At 62.1% G+C, this 21,449-nt stretch overlaps 1 protein-coding gene across 1 annotated transcript in view; it reads left to right on the forward strand.

Annotated features, from left to right (window-relative positions):
* Nucleotides 1-11,356: 11,356 nt before the first annotated feature.
* LOC139683221 (nuclear receptor ROR-beta-like) overlaps nucleotides 11,357-21,449 on the forward strand; it is a 17,034-nt gene continuing 6,941 nt past the window's right edge. Inside the window, exons 1-5 of the mRNA XM_071578130.1 lie at nucleotides 11,357-11,742; nucleotides 19,215-19,300; nucleotides 19,398-19,539; nucleotides 19,845-20,258; nucleotides 21,210-21,331. Coding sequence (XP_071434231.1) covers nucleotides 11,454-11,742; nucleotides 19,215-19,300; nucleotides 19,398-19,539; nucleotides 19,845-20,258; nucleotides 21,210-21,331 — 1,053 coding nt within the window. The 5' untranslated portion in view covers nucleotides 11,357-11,453. The remainder of the gene's footprint in view (nucleotides 11,743-19,214; nucleotides 19,301-19,397; nucleotides 19,540-19,844; nucleotides 20,259-21,209; nucleotides 21,332-21,449) is intronic.

Genomic DNA, 21,449 nt, shown 5'->3' on the forward strand with positions numbered 1-21,449 from the left:
TGAACAAAATGATATTTTTGTTGTTGTTGTTGTTTTGATGGAAAGGACAGCACTTTTTTAGCATGGTACAATCCCAGGGCTATTCATCCGTCACCACAGCAACGAGCTCCATCAATGGCCATCAGAGATTGCAGATGATTAGAGACAACATGTAAAAGGTGGAAGTCGCTGGGCACCTTGCAAGCCTCATCTTCCCAAATGACTTGAATTATCCTCATTATTTCTCCCCGGCCAATTCTCTCCCCAGACCACAGGAGACGTCGCTGTTATATAAACACGGGAAGAGCCAAGTTATGAGAGCGGGTGGATGAGAAGTGAACGATCCCTTCTGGTGGGGACTGACCTGGAAAGCTCATGACATGGAGGATGAAACCCTTGAGATGCTGAGGGAACTCTTCCTGTGCCTGGAAGAGTCACAGAGCAGTGGGGCCACACTGCAGTTGGGGCAGTGGGGAGCATGGCCAAGATCAGGGTGGGGTGACCACAAGCTCTGCTTGTCCCCAGCCCTGCAGGACTTTGCACTCCACTCTGGTTCTGCCGTGAGCTGTGCTGCTCTACCCCAGGGGCACAATGAGGAGCTTGGAGTTAGTTTGCTCTTGGAGCACTTCAGGGACTCAGCCCACCACAACCACCTGTTTTGGGGGTAAACCAGAGAGAAGTGAGTCACTGGAGCCTGATGAAGGTGTGACGCATCCCAGCAGGGGGACTTCCCGTGGTGACAGTGTCCAGAAACATGGCAGCCCTGAAACTTTAATGCCTCTCTGCAGTATTCATGGTGCTTCCAACAGCAAGGCAGGAACGGCCTGAATATTTCATGGGTGGCTCTGCACTGGGGTTTTGGGGAAGGTTTCCTCCACTGCCACCACATCCCCACCCTGCCGTGGAGTCTGAGCCATCCTGTTTGGAAAATGGGTGATGATGGCCCAATTTGCAGCCAGAGTCCCACAAAAATGATCTGATTGGTTTATTTTGCCCCTGGCCAGGGTGGGAGGGAAAGGTCATGTCCTTCTGCGCATGTCTCTGTTCCAGAGGGATCAGCAGACCCCAGGAGCAAGGCTGGGTGTTCCCAGGGTGACTCCCCAAACTGGATTTGGTGGATGTCCCCCATCCCAGGTCCCAAAACACCATGTGGGAGGCCTGGAGTGCCCACACTGGGCTGGGCTGTCCTGTGGTCACTACAAGGGACAGGGACAGCAGATGTCCAGTCCTGTCCTCCTTGGTCATTGCAGGCCATCCCCTCGCTGGAGGTCCCTCTGCCAGGGCCAGGCAGTGGCACAGGAGGTGAAGGCCACCAGGGTGGCTGGGATCCAGGTCAGCTCCCTGTTGGGACATCCTCACAGTGAGCCAGTGTTGAACAGGATCCTGAGCCACATCGAGCCAGCCCAGGATGGCACAAGGTCCCCAGAGCCTGCAACCCCCAGGACATGGCAGTGAGGGGACGTGGTGGTGACAACACTGCTCTAGCACATCCCCTCTCCTGCACCCCCTTGAGCCCTTCCTGAGCAGATCCCTGCCTGCTCTCTGGGGGGCTGCCCGGGGGGCGCTGCCTCTGAAGCCCCCTTAGCTGGAGCCCCGAGGGCAGCAGAGCCCCCCTGGGCAGGGTCAGGGCTCCAGCACCCTTGTGGCTCCAGTGATGCCCTGGAGCCTCCCCCTCTGCCCAGGCAGAGCCTGTCCCTGCGCCGGTCGGGCCCTGGGCATGAGCCCTCCCTCCCAGCATTTTCCAGGGCCACAGGCAAAACAATGGGGCATCAGTGGACTCGACCTCCACCCAGGGACAGACCCCACCCCGAGCACGCTGATGGGAAGAGTGGCCAAGGAACAGGCTGAGTGTGGGTTCTCCCCGCCGGCTCAGCACCAGGTAGGATCAGCTTTGATTCCCTCCTGGAAGGATACTGGGGCCTGTCCTTGGAGCAGGGGACCAAGAACTGCTGTCACCTCCCCTAGGTGGCTCCCGAAGCAGGGACATGAGGGACAGCTCTGCCCTTGTGTGGGAGGGTGGCTGTCCTCGGAGCAGGGGCTGGTTCTGGAAGGTGGACCTCATGCTGTGTTTTGACTCCACGTTCCTCTGCTGCTGAAGCCCCCGTTGCTGTGCCCAGTGTCACACGAGATGTGAGGCACTGGCATCTCTCAGCTGGGCCATTTGTTCCCTCCAGGGGTCTGTGTGCTGGCTCCTGGATAGGGCTCATCCCCTGCCATCGGATCCCACCATGTCCCAGGTCCCCCTGCTCAGAAAGCACCCCTGGTCAGGACGTGCCCCCTGAATCCTGCCCACCCCCAGCTCCTCGGGCTCCTGTTTGCATTCCATCTGCTCCACAGCAGCCCCAGGGCAGGGAGAGAATGGCCAAAACCACAACAGGCCCTTTGCAGGGAGCTGCGGCTCTGATCAGGTTCGATTGGAGCCGATAATTAACAACAGGAGAGGAGATCAATAAGGAAAGCAGCTGTGCTGCAGCCGGGCACGGGGACTGGGATGGAGACAGGGATAGGGACCGGTATGGGGCCCCATGGAGCCAGGCTCTGGCATCACAATACCAGATCTCCACTTCCATTGTGCATCTCCAGAGGAGGAGGAGGATGTGAGACACACATGGAAGGAAGGGCTCTGCCAGGTCCCACAGGGAACCAGCCCCCAACAGGCTGGGGGTGCCAACGTGGGAAACCCCCTCCCCAAACCACCCACCCCCCAGACCACAGGGCACGTGTGTGACGGAGCCGGGGCTGGCGCTGCAGGGGCAGGGAGAGCTCCAGGGGTGGGAGAAGGAGTTAATTCCTACACCGAAAAGCTCTTTGCCGGCATCTCGTCTCTAATGGAAGAGTCATGTCGGATTAGCGGGCGGGCGTGCGAGGCGCCGAGCGAGCGCCCTGCCTGCCGGGCCCGGCCGCGGGGACAGCGGCGCAGCCATGCGGAATGGCAGATCTGGGCCACTGTGCCAGCGCCGGCGGGGGCCACGGGCGGCCCCGCAACGGCCAAGGACGGGCGTGGGGACCCCCAGGCCCCAAGCTCCCACGCCGGGTTTTCATCCCTTTGCGGCGCATCCCAGGGATGCTCTTCCTGCATCCCCAACCGAGCCAGAGAAAAGGGGTTTGGAAGGAAGGGCGCCCCATCCCTGGCGACGTGGCGGCGCAGTGGCAGCTCCCTGCAATCCAATAGCTGAGGGTGAGCAGCGCCCGGGTGATGGAAAAATGGGTCAGGCACATTGGACACCATGTGTTCCTCCCCCCCTTTCACGCTCCTTATCGCAGACCCGATGGTAAATAAACCAGCCCGTCTCCTCAGCAACACAGGCGGGCGCGGGGCTGTGCCGGGAGCGGAGTCCAAGGTGAGCCGTGGCTGCAGCCAAGGGAGCCAGCACGGCCAGCCGGATCCCGGGGGATGAGCGGGAACCTCCGGCCCACCAGCACAGCGAAGAGCAGGGTCATGCCAGCAGCCAGGAAGCACCATCCTGGGCTCTGGTGAGGTGGGAATGGTGGGGAAGGCCCATTGGTGTGGTGCTGCCTCTGCAAAGGATGCTGAGTTCCCTCAGGTTGCTCGCTGATTCTGGCAGAGCCCTAGATGGGACAACTCTAGCAAATGGGAATGGTTGTCACCAAGAAGCGTAGTGAGGTGTTCCAGACACCTTGTGTCTGAGCTGGGCTCTCCTGGGATCCATCAGCAGGGGCAATGGCTGTGAGCATCCCAGCATCCCTGACCCACTGACCCATAAAAACGGGGCATCCTGGAGGGGCCCCACTCTGTGTCCTCCCACCGAGCATCCCCCTCCACAGGTAACCCCCACAGCTCCCCAGGGGCAGGGCTGGGCCATCCCACCTCCCCTCCAGCTGTTTAAACCAGGCAGAGCCCTTTGTTTTCTGCTTTCATATTATTTAATTCTCCTCTCCTCACTTGCACTGCAGGGGCAGTGGCTAAGCCTGGGGCTTTGCTAAGCCGGGATCGTATTAAAAGAACAGAGAGGAAGAGAGTTTCTGGTGCTAAGCTGCTTGTGGTAACAAAGATGGATTTAAGGAAACTGCTCCCATAGCGATATTATTGCCCAAAAGCACCCAGCCCAGGGGAAGGCAGCTGGGGATGGAGAGAAAGGCCCTGGGATGGTTCCTGTTGGGATGCACTGGCAGCAGCACCACAGGACTGGGGGATCTTGTATGGGGCCACCAGGTGAAGCCCCACGGGGCCACAGCCAGGGATGGGACCCATAGCCAGAGCTGAGCCCCTCAGCCTGGGCCGGCACTGCTCGCTGGTGGGTGGCTCACCTGGGCTTTGGCTGCATTAAAAGCTAAGTCCTCCGGCATGGCTTTTTCCAGAGCAGCCGCCAAAAAGGTGCTTACGGGGCCAAGGTGGGAGCCTGCCAAGCGCTAATTAGGGCCGCTCAGCGGTGCTGGCGCTAATGCGCAACCTTTCCCCTCTGGGGACCGGGGTTTAACCGCAGCCACATCGCTCGGGGATGGGAGTGCCGGGCTTGGGGTGGTCGGGGAGAGGGGAGAAACCTCCTTTCCCTCCCCAAAGTGTGGCAGAGCAGGAGCTGAAGAGCCTCTCCTGCCCATCAGTGCTTGAAACCCCAAAGCAGCGGGATGCAGAGCGACCGCAGCCCGAACACGGGGAGGAGCCAGAGCAGACCCCCGGGCTTTCCTTTCTGCTCATTCTCTCGCCTTCTCTCTGCATTAACATGTTAACTTTGGCCAAGAGCTTTTCCCACTGACCTACTGATCTTTCCTATTTCAGTCCCTGGCATTAAGGGATTGCTGGGATTAACTTGCACTAAAGCCTCCAGATCAGCTCTGGAACAGGACACCCAGGTACGGGCACACTGGGCAGCCCAGGGCACTGATGGCAGGAGGAGGGAGCCCAGCGGTGCCCGGTGGGTGCAGCACCCCGTGCTTGAGCATCTCAGGTGCTACCTCCTCCTGCTTCTCCCATTCCCAGGGTTTTGCACCTGCTGTGGTCAGGGCTGGGCACCCACACAGTGATGGGGAGGGTGGGGATGCCCAAAGCCCCCCAGGGACAGATGGGTGCTCTGAGGACCACCCTGCACCCAGCCCATGAGATGCTGCTTGCAACCAGCAGCTTCCAAGCCCCTTTCCTGAGAAGCAGCTGGTTCCCATGACAGAGATAGGGTGGGATGCTCTACCAGCACTGTCCTCCTGTCACCCACCCCACCCCAGAGTCCCACAGCTGTCCCTGGCCCAGCTCATGGGTGGGGGATTCTCCTGGCACCCACATAGCTTCTCTGCCCCCAGCTCAGCGCTGCAGCCTCCATGGGCACCTGCCTGCACCCCATGTCCTCTGCTGGTCCCACAGGGTGATACCCCAGTGCCACCAGCACCCAGAACCTCATTGTTGGTGGCAAGGATGGGTCTGATCACCATCTTCACGGCCCTAAACCAAGGGCCATTTTTTTGTAGTATTTTCACAATATTCTACTCTGGGGGCAAAATAAAACCTCTAAATATCCCCTTTTCACTGCAGTTTGGAGGCTCTCCTCAAAGGCAGGCTGCTTTTCTGCCTGGAGGGACAGCCTCAGGGAGTCCCCATCTCACATCCCTGTCCCAGCCCCGGGGATTGTGTCCCTGCCACGTGCCCGTCAGCCCCGGGATCCCCGTGCTCGCCGCCGGGCGCAGAAGAATTGGCATCACATGAAACTCGGCAATTTTGTGTCTGGGAAGTTCAAAAAGATGGAGGCTAAGGAGGGGCTGGAGGGGGTGTAGGAACAACCCGGCTTTGAAGGTGCCTGGAGATTAACTCAAGGCCATGGTTGAGGCTCGGAGACTTTTACAGCAAAACCTCATTAAGGAGGGAGCGGAGGGAATGGGGGGAGCCAGGAAATCTTCTAAGCAGGAGGAAAAATGTTTGATTCAGCAGAAACAAGTGGGAAAAAAGCCCCCTCGAGTCCCCCCACTCCACTTTTATCTGTCCCGGGGGGATCGGGGTGGAATATGAAATCTGCCCCTTTTCTCTTTCCTGTTTATCTCCTAATTATGACGCTGGAGATTCAGCAGCGCCGAGCGGTGCCCGGGCCGGTGCTGAGCGGGGGCTGCGCTGCCCCAGCTCGGGCGGTGCCGGAGGGAGCTGCCTGGGGACCCCCTCTGCAGCCCCCGCCGCCGGGCTGAGCCCCCCGGGGCAGAGGGACGGAGGGGGCAGCGTCGGGGGGCGGCGCCAGGGCTCTGAGCCCGGACCAGGGAGATGCTGTCTTTGCCCCCTCCCTGGTGACCGCGAGCAGGGAGATGGGATCAGTGCGGGGGCGAGGGCAGGCAGGGATGAAGGCAGAGACCCCTGGGGCAGATGCTGCAGCCCCCCGCGGTCACCCAGCACTCGGCACACTGACCTACTTGGAGCATCACTGCGCCAGGGGGTGTGGGGAGGGGATGCAGGCAGGGATGGGGGTGCAGGCAGGGAATGGGGATGCAGGCAGGGATGGGGGTGCAGGCAGGGATGGGGATGCAGGCAGGGATGGGGATACAGGCAGGGATGGGATGCAAAAATGAATGAGGTTGCAGGCAGGGACAGGGATGCAAACAGGGACAGGGATTCAAAAAGAGATGGGGATGCAGACTGCGATGGGGATGGAGGAAGGGATGAGGATGCAAACTGGGATGGGGATGCAGGAAGGGATGGGGATGCAGGAAGGGATGGGGTTGCAGGCAGGGATGGGGATGCAGACTGGGATGGGGATGCAGGAAGGGATGGGGATGACACACTCCAGCTAAGTGGTCAGGGGATGCTCCATCCCACTCCACGGGCACCCACAGCCACTGCCCGAAGCAGCGCCCGGTCCAGCCCGGCCATGACTCCCCCCCAGCCCCGAATGAAGGCTCAGCAGTCACTAATTGCTTGGGGCACCCCTGGGGGTGCAGGGCGAGACCGAACACTCCTTCCCCGGCAGCTCTGCTGGCCGCGGCTGCAATTAGCCTCGTTATCCTGCGCGGCCGCTGATTAGGGGCCGGGTAATTGCTGCGGCGTTGGGTGTCCCTTAGAGCCACATGGCAGCAGCTATTGCATAAGCACCGGGTGGGCGTTACGTGAGCGTGAGCGGGTCAGGCCAGCCCGGGGGCTCCGGTTACACCCGAGCCCGCTCCCTGTCCGGCCGCGGGTGGGGACGGGACAGCCCCACAGGGCCTGTGGGACTCGGCCGTGCACCACAGTGCTGCCTCAGCTTTCCCCTTGTCCACGCTCTGCTTTGTGTTTGCAGTGTGCCCGAGTGGCACTCACCTCCACCACGGCCCCGCAGCTCTGTAGCCCCACAGCCCTGCAGCCCCATTGCCCCATAGCAGCCCCATGCCATGGCCCCACACCTCAACCCCACAACCCCACAACCCTGCAGTCCCACTGCCCCACAGCCCCACAGCCCCACACCACAGACCCATGTCATGGCCCCACACCATGGCCTCATGGCCCCACAGCCCCACAGCCCCTCAGCCCCAAAACCCCACAGCCCCATAGCCCCAAAGCCCCACACCACAGCTCCACCTCATGGCCCCACACTGCAGCCCCATGACCCTGTGGCCCATCAGTCCCAACATCCCAAAGACACATGGCCTCACAGCCCCACATCACAGGCCGTGGCAGCCTTTGCATAAGCAGTGCTGTGACACAGCGACTCATGCTGCTGTGGCAGGGCCACGTGCCCAGCACCATTCCTGATCCCACTGGCTGCCGGGATTGGCACAGGTGGTAAAGCCACATCTTGTCCCCATGGTCTGTGAGCCCTGGCCCTGTCTGGCACAGCCAAGGCACCCTCATCCTGCACTGCCAGGGTGCTTTGGCAGTGGGGTTGGCAGGGAGGGTGACATCGATACCATGGAGAGGACAAAGCAGTGGGACCCTGTCCCTGAGTAGGGGGAGCTCTGTGGTGTTGGCCTCACAGCCAGGGGGCCACAATAAAGCTCAGTGGTTGCAAGTGCCACAGCCCCTCTGTCCCCACTGCCCACATCCACATCCCAGCCTGGCATGGGGAGACAGGAACCACCCACCCCTGGGACTGTGGGACAGAACCCCTGCCCAACTCTGAGGCTGAGTGACAGGAGCCCTTCCCAGACCTGAGACTGGGGGACAGGAACCCCTGCCAAGCCCTGGAACTGAGGGATGGAACCCTCACCCAGCCCTGGGACCGGGGAACAGAACCCCTGCCCCGCCCTGGGGCCAAGGGATGGGAACTGCACCCAGCTCTGGGACTGGCAGATGGGACCCCTGCCCAGCCCTGGGGCACAACCCATGCCAGCACCTGAGGATCAGATCTGGGGACACCAGTGCTGTGGCCTCTGCCAGTGGGTTTCACCCCATGACCCACTCCCCTCCAGGCAGGTCAGTCATTCACGACGGGAAACTGAGTCACAGCGAGGAGCAGAGCCTGAGGGTGCCCACGGCAGGGAGCCCATGGCAGAGCCACTGCGGGGCCAGCTGAGCCAGCCCAGGGCTTGGTGAGCAGGGGACAGCTGGCACAGACCCAGGGGCTCCCTGGTCCCTGAGGTGGGTGAGGGGCTGCTGGTGGATGATGGGTGATGCTGGTGGGGGATTCTCCTCTCACTGGGTGGGGCGTGTGCGACAGAAAACAGTGAATAAGGAGTGATGGTGTCATCCCGAATTCCTGCTCACCTCCAGGCCAGCCAGGGACTGACTGGGCTGATCCTGGTACTGGAGCCATGCCAGTGGTGGCCACTTCAACACGGCCACAATCTGGCAGTGCCCAAGCATCTGCCCTGGCCCTGACCACAGAGAATTGGTGGTGAAGCCAGGATGGGGAGAAAGAGAAGGGCTGGGTGGTGGCAAGGGCAGGTTTTACTTCTTATCGCTTCCCAGTGCCCAAGTAATTTCTGTGCTGCTGATGCCCAGGGCCACTGGTGCCACCTGCGATGGGCTGCATCCAGTCCTGCTGGAATTGTGCCCCAGCATTGCCCTGGGGGTGCAGCTCTGGCCACTGAGCTGGGGTCTGGCAGCACCCAGGCACCTATGGCAGCTCTGGCCTCTCCAGTAATCGCTGGAAAGGGCACCAGTGGATACTGGGGTGAGGGTCTCTGTACTGGTTGACTGACAGCAGAGCAGCACCAGCTCCCACAACAGTGGGAGGAAGGGGAAGAAGGTTTTTAGAGGAGGTTCAATGGCCTCCAGTGCTGCCACAGCTGAAACAGCCCTGGGCAAGGGGAGGGGAGGTCGCTCCTCTCTCTGGGGCAAATACTACTCCAGGGACTCAACCAACAGTGAATTGGCTCCACCTCATGCTGGCTTTGATGGAACCAGGACCCCAATTTAAACCTGGCCAAGTCTGTGGGGTGAGATCTTGCTCATGAGAAAAAGGACCCTGATCTGCTGTGGCCTGTCCACCTCCACCGGCAGCACCCACTGCCTGCTCAGGTGCATCTGCAGCATCTCCTGCCCCAGGACTGGCCAGACTGTGGGTGCTGGGCTGGGCCCGGCACACGAAGGGTTAAGGGGCCGGCGGCGGGAGCGGGTGCGTGGGTCCCGCGTTGCTCACGGCAGGTGTGGTGCCGCTTATGTAACCTCATACTTTTGGGTTGTGCCGAGCACTCCGGGGAGTATTTTCGCTCTCGCTCTGGCGCGATTCGGCCGCGACTGTCCCAATAGCATCTATCGGCGACCGCCTTTTGGGAGGGGCGAGTTCGCCGGGGCCGGACCCTGCGTGCCACGAGGAGTCACCGCGTTGCTCCCGGTCTCAGTTTCCCCATCCGAAATGGGGCTAATGAGGGTGACCTCCTTCGGGCAGCTCCCGTGACCCCGGAGGCCGGCCCCGTCGGGAAGCGCCGGGATAGGATTCCTGGCTCTATCCGGGGTCGCGCTTGCAGGAGCCGCTCTGGAAGCGCAGCCCGTGAGGAGCGAGCTGAGCCGTCGCCCCGCGTCCCGTCCGCGTGCCCATCCATGCGGAGTGCGGCGGGGAGGAGGGAGCAAAGCCGCGAGAAAGGAGCGATTCCGATCGGCGAGATCAGCGAACCCGTTCCCAATCTCCATCAGCAAAATCATGTCAGACAGCAGCACTGGAGCGCGACGGGCGGCCCGGACCCCTCCGCCCACTCCGTTCCCCGGCCCGCGTCCCCCTCCCGGCCACAGCCGCTCCCGGGCCCGAGCAGAGCGGTCGGCACGCGGGTGGCAGCACATAAAGTGCCACCACGGCTCAGCCCCTGCGCCAGAGCAGGGGGCAGTTCCCCGAGCACTGAGGAGCCCATCGGCATCGCTGCATCGCCGGCTCAGCCCGCGGTTTGGGGTGGATGTGGGTTGAAAACACCCTCTTCTTCAGCTGTGATTAAATGGTTTAATTTGAGGGTCTGAGGGCTGAGGTGACCCCTCAGGGCCAAGCTGTGAGGGCAGAGGGGAGTCCAGGGAGGATGCAGCGATGTCACCTGTGTGGTGATGGTGGCTGCGTCTGTGCCCATGGTGGGTGTCACCTCCATGCCTGTGGCTGATGTTGTGGCCATGGCCATGTCAAACTCCCAGCCAAGACTGATGCCATACTCGTGCCCATGGTAGATGCCACACCCATGCCTGTTATGGATGCCACATCCACACTCATGGTGGATTCCAGATCCATGTCCATAGTGGATATTGTGCTCATGCCCACGAGAGGTGGCCTGTCTGCCCACAGCAGGTCTCCAGGCTGGTGCCACTGTCCCCAGGACCCACATGTCCCTGGGCATTGCTGAGCACCAATTGTCCCACTGGCACCTGAGTCTTGGCCTGACGTGACCGGGACCAAGCACCTCCACCACATGATGTGGCACCAGCAAGGACTCTGGTGACCTGGTGCAGGAGTCACACCACAAACCCCAGCCAGAGGACTTTGCCCTGTGCCAACACCTCCGGCTCTGCACCACAAGGCCACGTTTCGTGGTCCAGAGCCACTGCACAGCTCCATCCTGGATGGATTCCAACACACCATCTCTTTACCCCCATCATCCAGGGCACGACCTGGGGCCCCACAGCCACCTCTGTGCACCCCAGCAGGAAGGACAGGGTGGGAATGTCTCACTGCCACCTCCAAAGCTTTTCACCAATTCCATGGTGTGCTTCCCAAACCCCAGGACTCCCAGCTGAGATGTCCCCTCACATCTCAGCATCTGCACCTTGGCATGAGGACAGGGGGCAGCTGTACGGGGGTCCCGGCGCTGCCCACACCCTCCCCAGCGCCGGGGGATGCTCCTTCGGCAGAGCTCCCCGCCCTGGCCAGCCGGAGAGTTGTGGTGTCCCCGTGCCCAGCACGGTCCCCGGCGAGCACAGCGGGGCTGCGCGGGAGCGGAGTGAGGCAAGGGAGTGGTGATTCAGCGGGACACGCAGCCGGCCCCGTGCCTGGGCGAGCCGGGGCAGGACGGGCACCGGCACGGCCCTCCTGGGGGCGGGTAGCGCCGGGGGGCAGCGGCGGGCACCCCGCGGCCACGGCGGGGCGGGGGGCGCGCAGACTTCGGTGCCGGGGAGGCGCTGGCAGCGGCCGCGAAGCGGCGGGCGCCGAGCGGCGGGAATGGGGATGGAGAAGGAGGAGGACGAAGGGCAGGAGGTGGGGCTGGAAGTGAAACCGATTGGGGGGGGCGGGGCGGGCTCGTCATGTGAACGGCCGCATGCTCGGGCAGAAGTGGGTCACGGCGCGGCGGAGGGGCAGGTGCCAGAGCCGCCCGGTGCCGCCCGGTGCTTCCCGGTGCCGCCCGGTGCCTCCCGGTGCCTCCGCTCCCCGCCGCGCCCCGCGCCGCTCCGGACCCCTGCGCCCCCACATGCGCCCCCCGGCGCCCTGAGCGCGGCGGACACGATGCGAGGTGAGTCCGGGGGGGCTGCGGGTGCGCGGGGACCGGAGCGTGGTGCGGGGACAGCGGTACAACTTGGCCCCAGTGGGGAACGGGGGGACCCGCATCAGCCCCGCGGAAGGGAACTGGGGGACCCGACGTCAGCCCGGCCGGGGGAACGGGGTGACCCGCAGCAGCCTCGCCGGTGAGGGACGGGGGGACCCGGAGCAGCCCCGCGAAGGGGGACGGGGGAGATTCGGCGTCCGACCGGACAGGGTCAAGGGGGAACCCGCATCAGCCTCGCTGGACGGGGGCAAGGGGGGACACGCACTATCCTTTCGGAGGGGGGTGGGAGAGACCCCACATCAGCCCTGTCGGGGCCACGGGGAGGACCCGCATTAGCTCCGCTCGAACGGGACAAGGGGGGATCCGCACCAGCCCCTCGGAACCCACACCAAACTGCTCTGCCTCCTCCGACTCCCCCTTCGTTAGGAATAAAATTCTTGTTTATTTTGCTTCGCTTTCCGACGCCGGCTTAGACCCGCTCTTAAGCTTTTCCTAGCACTAAACCCCTTAATCTCCTCTTCAATATGTTGGTCCCACCAGGGTTGGATTTATTGTGTTTTTCCCCCCTTTTTCCCCTCCCCCCGGCATGGGGGACAGTTTGGGAGACGCCTGCGAGGACGGGAAAGGGACCAGGTGCAATTTTGTGTGCTCCTTGTCCAGGGCAGGGGTGAGTTGCAGCAGCGCCTGCCTGGTTTAACCTGCTACCAAAGGCAATTCCAACTTGTCACCCCTCTGCTTTGCCAATCAGGCAATGGGGAGGAGGAGGATAGAGGGAGGAAGGCTCCGGCGGGACGATCCACCGGGGCCTGGTGATGGTGACGCAGTGGTCGCCAGACACGGCTCTGTTCCTACAGAACTGCTGAGACCTCACACCCTGGGCTGGCATTGCCATCTCTCCTTTAAGGCGTTTTTCCATTATCACCTGCCATCCCCGAGCCCTTCACCAGGCCAGGACTCACTGGTGTCCCTGCGTAGGTGTGTTTGGGGGATGCACATCCTTAGGTGCCTTTTGGGGCGGGGATACCAGGACGTGCCTCCCGGAGCTCCTCAGCCCCCGTTTGGTGCCTGCTCGGCGGCCGCGAGCGCTGCGGCTCTGCCAGCGCCGCACTCTTGTGTAACGGTGGGGCCGGGCCGGGCCAGGATGGGCTGAGCCCCCACATCCCCTTCCCACCCCGACACATCCCCGGATTTCACCTTTATTGGTACAGAGGGAAGCTTTAACGCCTAATTACCAATACGCCTGGCTCTTACGTAGCACTTGCACAGCCGGCACCGGCTTAATTAGCAACTAGATGAACTTTTCCTTTTTTTATAATTTTTTTCCTTTCCCCCACCAATTATTGTGTGCTGACCCTAATTTAGAGCCAAACTCCCCTTGACATCCCACCATTTCCTCCAGTCAGGGTTTTTCCCGCAGTCCTGCGTCCTCATCTCTCGAAGCCCAAATGCTTCATGGCGACGCCAAATTGACCTAATCTCTATTTTCTTCCCCCAAACCGCCCCTGCTCTGCCCCATTCCCCGGGGGGGCCACAGCAGCTCCTCGCTCCTGTCCTTCCCTGCGCCACAGCTGCGCCGGGGCCGGGGAAGAGGCTTTGCCTTGTATAATCCTATACGGTTTCCAGTCCTCCTGCTCACTTGTTTTGCAAGCAGCGTGGCGAGGAGCGTGCGGTGGCTCGGCAGCCTTTGCGACTTGTCCTAGTGACCTAGATCTGTCATTGGAAAAATCAGAGAGGGCGGAGGAGGAGCTTCCCTGCCCGTTTCGGCGGCGTGCACACGCTGGCGCTGCCCAGGGCGCCCGGCACCCACCGGCCCTTCCGCCACGACGCTACCCCCGCACCGGGCACCGCTGGGGTGGGGATGGCCCGTGCTTGTCACTTCCCAAAAATAAGCCTGGAGGAGCAAGCTGTCCACTGGCCTTATGGGGTCCTGGCTGTTCCAGTCAGGATTTGGAATCGTCGACCCCCATAACCCCAGGGAGGGGCAGCACCTAGAGGGTGAAGCGCAGTGATGGGGAGATGGTGGTCCCTGTCTCCAAGCCATCCTCCCTGTCCCTCCTCCCTGTCAGGTTTAACTTTGAACTCGGCTATTTAAAGAGCTGCTAATGTCTAAATCTCCCCCGGTTTATCAGATGTGGTGAGCAGAGCTGCTCTCCTGACTTTATTTAGCCCCAGGGAGATAATTCCACCCCCCCCCCCCTCCCCGATTTAGCTGCAGGGCTGGAGGGGTTCTCCTTCCGCCTCCCGGTATGTCCCCACCCCGGGCTGGCAGCAGGTCCCCCTCCCCGCTGCCTCACCTTTGCCATCCTTCTGCGCCAGCCAAAGTGCAAAGGGCTGCGTCCTGCGCCATTGGGGCTGGCCTTGGCACGGAGCTGCGTGGCACGGGAGCTGGTGAACCAGAGCAGCCGGGGCAGGAGCTGCCATGGAGGCTGTGGAGGAGACACATGCTCACCCAACAACGCGATTTCCCAGCTGGGAACACACCCGGTGCCATGGACAGGGAAAAACAACACATTGCCGGGGATTATGGTGAATGTGAAGCCCTCTGGCTGTGTGGCCATGAGGGAAGGTGGCCAGGGGTTGGCCTGGGGCAGGGTAAGAGTGGCTGAGCCCCCTGTTCTTGCCCAAAGTTTCCAGGAAATGTTGGCTAATCAATTAGGAAATCAGTTCCCAGCTCCATCATCCCAGCCTGGTTCAGGGCTGCAGTTGTGTCATCTGAAGTTTCCTTATTGCCTGCATGGCCCCAGTGCTGCTGGTGCTGCTGGTGTCCCTGCCCCTGGAGCTGGAGCTGTGAACAGCATTGGTCTGGCACATTTGGGGTTCCCTGGGATACATGGATGGGAATGGAATTTGCCAGCTGAAATTCCAGGGTGCTGGGGGACCGCGGAGTTCTGCAGCACAGGAGTCTGTTTAAAAGCAAAACCAACAGTAGATGTAAAGGGGTGATTATTCCCTTTATTTCCTTATTTATTCCTACCCCACAGCCACTGTCCCAAAACACAACAGTGGATGGAGGCTGTGGGGAAGGGCAGTCACTCCTGGGGTCAGAGGTTGCTGCAGGACATGCAGAAAAACGAGCCAGGTTTTAGGGAGGGACTGGGGAGATGTGATGGCATATCGGTGGATGGCATTGTCTCCTCCGACAATGGCATTGTAGGTCCCTGCATGTCCCTGTGCAGCCTGGACTCATCCTCCTCCCCTTCTCTGCGTGCTGAAACCCCTGGTAGGGGACAGCCCGTTGGTGGTGCAGTGTGGGAGCGTCCTGGTGCCCGGGCTGGGGCTGGCGGTGCCGGGGGCTGCGGGGCTGCTGTTAATTACCGGAGGTGCCCGTCCTGCGGCATCGATCGAGCGCGGCAGCGGGATGGGGCACCGACCTGCTTTCCCAGCAGGTTCGCTGGGTAATGAGCCAGGGCACTGGGGAAGCTCCTGCCCCAGCAGCCTGGGGGTGTTTGGGGCAGGGGTGGCCACAGGGGCACGGACCCACCTCCGAAACACTTGGGGCTGGAATGGTCACCCCCTGCCTCTGGTAAGGGGCACCACGGCCTCATGTGGCCGCCCAAGGGAAGGGATGGTCGTGTCCTGCCCCCAGCCCTGTCGGGTGATGGATATGCGGGTTAGTCCTGGGGAACTGCATGGACAGAGACCTGCCAGTGCCCCCCAAACCACTCCCCTCCCAGGAATCCTCACCCCCCAGCCGGGGGCACACAGTTGAGATGCTGGGAGAGGGGGCAGCTCCAAAGAGCCTCCAGCAGCTGCGGGGATGCAGCATGTCCTGGGGTTCGATGCGGTGCTGAGGGCTGGGGCGATTCCCCCTCAGCAGTGAGATCGTATGGCCGAGGGGAGGGGTGGGAGGAGGAGGAGGATGGAGCTACCATTCTCTGTGCACCACAGAGGGAAGGTCCGGAGCGCCGTGTCCGGTTCCTGCAGGGCCTGTTTTGTTTTGTTTTGGGGTGCAGGAGGGATGCCTGCCCTTGGGGCGGAGGCGACAGAGAGGAGGGCGTGCCTGCGCGGGACGAAGGCCGAGCCCTGCTCCGGGGAGGGTGGCTCTGGCTGCCGAAACCACCAGAGCCTCCAGCCTGCTCTGGGGGAAGCGGTGCTGGGCAGGAGGGGACACACACAGCCAGCTCTGGGGAGTGACAGCGACCGGGGGGCTGTGCAGGGACAAACCTGCGTCCCCCACAGAGAGCCGCAGCTCAGCGTGGCAAACGCGTGTCCCCAGCTGGAGGCACCCCCCAAAAGCCCTCCAAAGCCCCGTGGCCGGGGCGGGAGGTGGCGGTGCCACTCTGAGCGCCGGCGCTGCCCCGGAAAGGGTTAACAGGCACGGTTACACAAGCGCGTGCGGCCACGGGCAGAAAGTGTGTCAGTGGGCCAGGCTGGTCCCGCCGCGGGGCCACGCGCAGCCGCCGCACCGGGGGCATCGCCCCGCACGGCCGAGCCCCGCACCGTGCCACGGGGCCACTTACATAAGGGCCGGCCGGTAGCAGCGGGTCGGGAGTTGGGCAAGAAGTGTTTACTGTGGGAGGAGAGCAAATACCACTGCCGGGACATTTTAATTGCCGACTGCAGATCATTATTATTTTTTTAACCCTTTTGTTTGTGTTGGGGTTTTTTTGTTTGGTTTTTTTTCTATGCTCCCTATTTTAGCTCCATTGGCCTCAGGGTGGTGTTTCCCTTCCTGCCCCTCCCCAGGCAGTGGGAAGGGGTTCTCTCCCACCTAAAGGACCCCCCATTTGCACAGCGTGGCTGATGCTCGCAGGGTTGTGGTGGGAGGAGGAGCCGAGTGCTCCGGTGGGCAAACTGAGCCCAGGGAGGGGCATACCCGAGGTGTGGGGTCTGCGGTGGTGCTTCCCCCTGATTGCAGTGAGATTTGGAGCATGCCGAGTCCTGCTGTGACCACCCTTTCAGCACCCACACCCCTCCTCGTCCGGCTGGGTTTGCCCCAGAGGGTATTCAGGGGTCCCGGAGTTAGGTGGTCTGGCAGCCCCGGGGAGACGTGGCCGCGGCGCGAGGAGACGCCGAGGGAGCCGAGAAGAGTGATTCAGCCTGGGCTTACGATCAGAGCAGCAATTAAACGCCGTCCTGGACTGTAATTGCCATCTCCGGGGTTATGGCCGTGTATCGACGTCAGTTATTTGGGACGAACGTCTTACGAGCGGGTGCGGGTCAGGTGCCGGTGTCGGGCACGGCCGGGTAATTAGCAGGATGGTAATTAGAGCCCCAAAAAGCTGCGGGCACACGGCGGGCAGTCGGCGTTTCTGCTTCACCAGCAGGAGCCATGAGAGCATCATCCCCACGCCCCCTCAGCTCTGGCTCCGGGGGGCTTTGGGGGGGTCTCCCCTCCCTTTTGGGGTGCGGAGCAGGGTTTGGCCAAGGCCATCACGCGAAGCCATCGGCGCCCTTGGGAGCTCGGGCGGGTTTTAGGGTCCCGTGGAGCTCGTGGAGCGGCACCACCGGGCTATGCTGGGTGGGTGCCGGTGGGTGCCGGCCCGAGCTCAGCCCTGGGGTGCCGGTGCCGGGAATTCCGGGTACCGGAGTATCGGCCGCGGGCGGAGGGCGCGGTGCCCGCGATGCATCACCTGCGCTGCCGGCGGCTGCAATTAACGTTGCATAACGAGCCGACGCCGCTTCCTGCCGGGGGTGGCACCCCCTCCCTGTGCCCCCCGCGATGCCACCACCTCTGTCCCGTCCGGGAGACTGGGACAGGGCTCGGGACAGGGCGGCGGGACGGGGAGGGGTCCCCGAGGTTTGCTGGTTGGACGCCTCTCCAGTGGTGTGGGTGAGGATGGCAGCAGGACCCGGGGAACTGGGGAGTGATTTGGGGGTGGGCACACAGGGTCCTGTCTGTGCCGCCAGCCCACTGCCAAAGGAGTGACCCCGGGGCTGTGATGCCAGTGCAGTTGAGTGGGCTGTGAGGATGCCCTGGCTATCCTTGCCTGCTCCCTGCCCATCCCAGGAGGGTCAGCTCTGCTGCCCCAGGCCCAGAACCACAGCAGAGGTACAGGCAAAAGGTGACCCCTTTGTTTCTTGAGGGGACAACACACAGCCCTGGGAGAAGTTTGGCTTGGCAGCCTCAGGAAGGAAGGGTAAACCCCAAAATCACTTGGTGAATTTGTGGCAGAAGCTTAGCAGTGAGTCAATGGATATACAGGAGAGATCCATCCCTCTGCACCTGGATTTGGAGTGAACCCGCCCTCCGTGTGGCCGGTAGCAAACCTGCCCCAGAGGGGACAGTGATGGCATCCCTGGAGGGGGAACTGATGGCATCTCTTAGGGACTGATGGCTTTCCTGAGTGACTGATAATATCCCTGGAGGGGACCAATGCCATCCTTGGGGGACCAATACCATCCCTGGGGGATCAGTGGCATCCCTGGAGACTGATAATATCTCTGAGGTACTAATGGCATCCTTGGGGCAGCGATGGCACTTCAGCTGCCTGTCTGCCCAGTGAGGCTCACCCCAGGCAGAGACGGACCCCAGGATGCTGCCAAGCACCGGGGTGCAGGTGGTTCTGGCTGAACTCTGGGGCTGTCACCCGCAGGGGTGGCCCCACAAAACACATCCCTCGAGCAGAGTTGATGGCTCCTGTGGGAGAAGAGAGGCAGAAGGGAATTACCCGACTGGGGATTTGCACAGGCCCAGGAGATTGGAAGTAACCATAATCTGGCCGTGGGGGTTATTTTGGCGCGGCGGCGCCTGCCCAGCACCCTCGAGAGCAGCGCCAGGCTGAGCCCGCCTGGTGTGGGATTAGAGGGTGCAGAGATGCCGCGAGGCACGTACGAGTCCTGGAGGTGCCCTGCGTGCCCCCCCGCCCGCGTGGGGAGGGCAGAGCCAGCCCAGATCTGGGGCAGCTGGAAAATGAGGAGGATGAAGCCTATTAGCAGCTCAGTGCCAGCGAAGCAGAAGCGGGGAGGGAAGCGGATTTGTGGGGGGAAGGGGCCGGGACCTTGAGCTGGGGATGGCTATATCGGTCCTGGCTTTCAAAGGAGCTGCTGGGGGGGCAGGGAGGGCCCAGACCCTGTGTTTGGTCCAGAACCTCTGGCAGAAGAGCATTTGTAGCTGCAGGGACGGGGATGGTCCCTGTGCCAGGGATGCCCCCGTCTTGGTGCACACACTGGTTAAAAATAAGGGAAATGATTCCAAAACAGGGACCTGGTCAGGCAGATGCACAAACATCCTGCTCTCTCTCGGCTCCAAGGGCTTTCCTGCCCTGTCTGTGCTGCTGGAGAGAATGGGGGAGCAGATGGTGTTACCCTGTGCACTGTGTGAGCCTTTTTGGGGACCTCTCTGAGGTTCAGGGTCTGCAGGAAGGGCTGAGCTGCCGGTGGGTCCAGCTCTCATTCCTCAGTGTCCCCAGGCCTGTCATGGGGGGCCACCTCTCTCCTGCTCAGCATTGACCATCATTAACCCCCGTGCTTTTCCCTCTTTCCTCCTTCCTCCCCAGCCCAAATCGAAGTGATTCCGTGCAAGATCTGCGGAGACAAGTCCTCAGGGATCCACTACGGTGTAATCACCTGCGAGGGCTGCAAGGTGAGCCCGGGGCCGCCGGGGGCTGGCAGTTGGGGGCGGCTGCGGGGGCCTGGCACCCAGCAGGGCACTTTGCCAACACCTCCCGTCCCCCACGCAGGGCTTTTTCCGGAGGAGCCAGCAGAACAACGCCAGCTACTCCTGCTCCCGGCAGAGGAACTGCCTGATCGACCGCACTAACCGCAACCGCTGCCAGCACTGTCGCCTGCAGAAATGCCTGGCACTGGGCATGTCCCGCGACGGTGAGTCGTGCCAGGGGGTGCCCGGGGTCCCCCGGGGCTGTCTGCTCCTCCTCGGAGCGAGTCGGGCTCTTAGGATGAAGCTGTTTCCCCCACAGAGGGTCAGCCCAGTGCGGGGAGGGTTTGGGACACAAGAAATGCTTTTGTGTGGGAAGCGGAGTAAATCGATTCCGTTCCGTTCGCCCCAGGGTGGGTCTGGGGCGGGGGCTGCCCTGGGAGTCAGGACCCTTGCCAGGCGGGTGGGTGGTCGTGGCTCTGCCCTGCCAGGCGCAGCTGCCCTGACGCGGCGCCGTCTTGCCCCGGGGCAGCGGTGAAGTTCGGCCGCATGTCCAAGAAGCAGCGGGACAGCCTCTACGCCGAGGTGCAGAAGCACCAGCAGAGCCAAGAGCAGAGTGGTGGCCCCAAGGATGAGCCCGAGCCCCTGAGCCGCGTCTACACCACCAGCGTGAGCAGCGGCCTCTCGGACCTGGACGACATCTCCACGCTGTCCGACGGGCTCCTCTTCGACTTCCCCCTCACCCCCGACGGCAGCAGCACCTACTACAACCTGGACCTGCTGACCTCGGCGCAGCCCTCGCCCGACCAGTCCAGCCTGGACGTGGCCGATGCCACGCTCATCAAGCAGGAGTCCATCTACGAGCTGATGCTGGAGCCGGCCCTGTTCGCGCACGGGGGCCTGGAGGGGGCGCAGCTGCCCCCCGACATCTCCGTGCTCGAGATCGGTGAGTGCCGGCGCGGCCCCGGGTGGGGCAGCCCCGGGGATGGTGCTCGGTGCCACCCCAGCACCCTGCAGGACACATCCTGCCCGTGCCAGGCATGCCTGAAGCAACCTGGTCTAGGGGAAGTTGTCACTGCCCATGGCAGGGGAAGGAGCTTTAAGGTGGATGAGGGGATGAGCTTTGAGGTCCTTCCCAACCCAAACTCTTTGGGGTCCAGAGAAGAGCCACAAGGCTGTTGAAGGGACTGGAGCACAAGTGCTGTGAGGAGAGGCTGAGGGAGCTGGGGGTGTTCAGCCTGGAGAAGAGGAGGCTCAGAGGTGACCTCAGCACTGTCTAGAACTACCTGAAGGGAAGTTCTGGCCAGGTGGGGGTTGGTCTCTTCTCGCAGGCACTCAGCAATAGGACAAGGGGGCATGATGGGCTCAAGCTCTGCCAGGGGAAATTGAAGTTGGAATTCAGAAAAAGCTTCTGTGCAGAGAGAGTGCTCAGGCATTGGAATGGGCTGCCAGAGTTGGGGTGGATTCACTATCCCTGTGAGATTGGCTGTGGCACTGAGTACCATGATCTGGTAAAGGGACTGGAATTGGACCAAGGGTTGGACTTGATGATCTCGTAGGTCTTTTCCAACCCAATCCATTCTCTGATTCTATGATTCTGTGGTAGTGAGGGACTGACTCTGCCTCGGCTCTCAGAGAAGTCCAAGCCCATCCCCTCCTCCAGGTTGAGCACTGATGGAGCTCAGCACACCCAAGATCATGTGGGACATCCCTTGGGGACAGCCCCCAATACCCCATCTGTGCTCACACCCCCATGACAGCACACAAAGTCCCTCTTCCTCTCCATCCCCCTGTCCCAGCAGCCTCCCCAGGACACCCAGGAGGGGACAGCACTGGAGTGTGGGGATGGGGGGCTGAGGGATGGCCAGGTCTCACCAGTACTGTCCCCACCTGGCAGACCGGGTGGCCCAGAACGTGGTGAAGTCACACCTGGATACGTGCCAGTACACAACGGAGGAGCTCAAGCGCCTGGCCTGGAGCCTCTACTCCCCCGAGGAGGTCCGTGCCCTGCAGAGCAAGGTGGGTGCCACTGCCACAGCCCCCACCACAGCCAGTGGCCCCTGGGGTGGGGGTTGAAAGCAAGGAGGATCTTTCAGTGCTTTGGGAGCTGCCACAGCCCAGTGCTGGGGGAAGGTGT

This window comes from Pithys albifrons, chromosome 27 (assembly GCF_047495875.1).
Source record: "Pithys albifrons albifrons isolate INPA30051 chromosome 27, PitAlb_v1, whole genome shotgun sequence".
Taxonomy (NCBI): domain Eukaryota; kingdom Metazoa; phylum Chordata; class Aves; order Passeriformes; family Thamnophilidae; genus Pithys; species Pithys albifrons.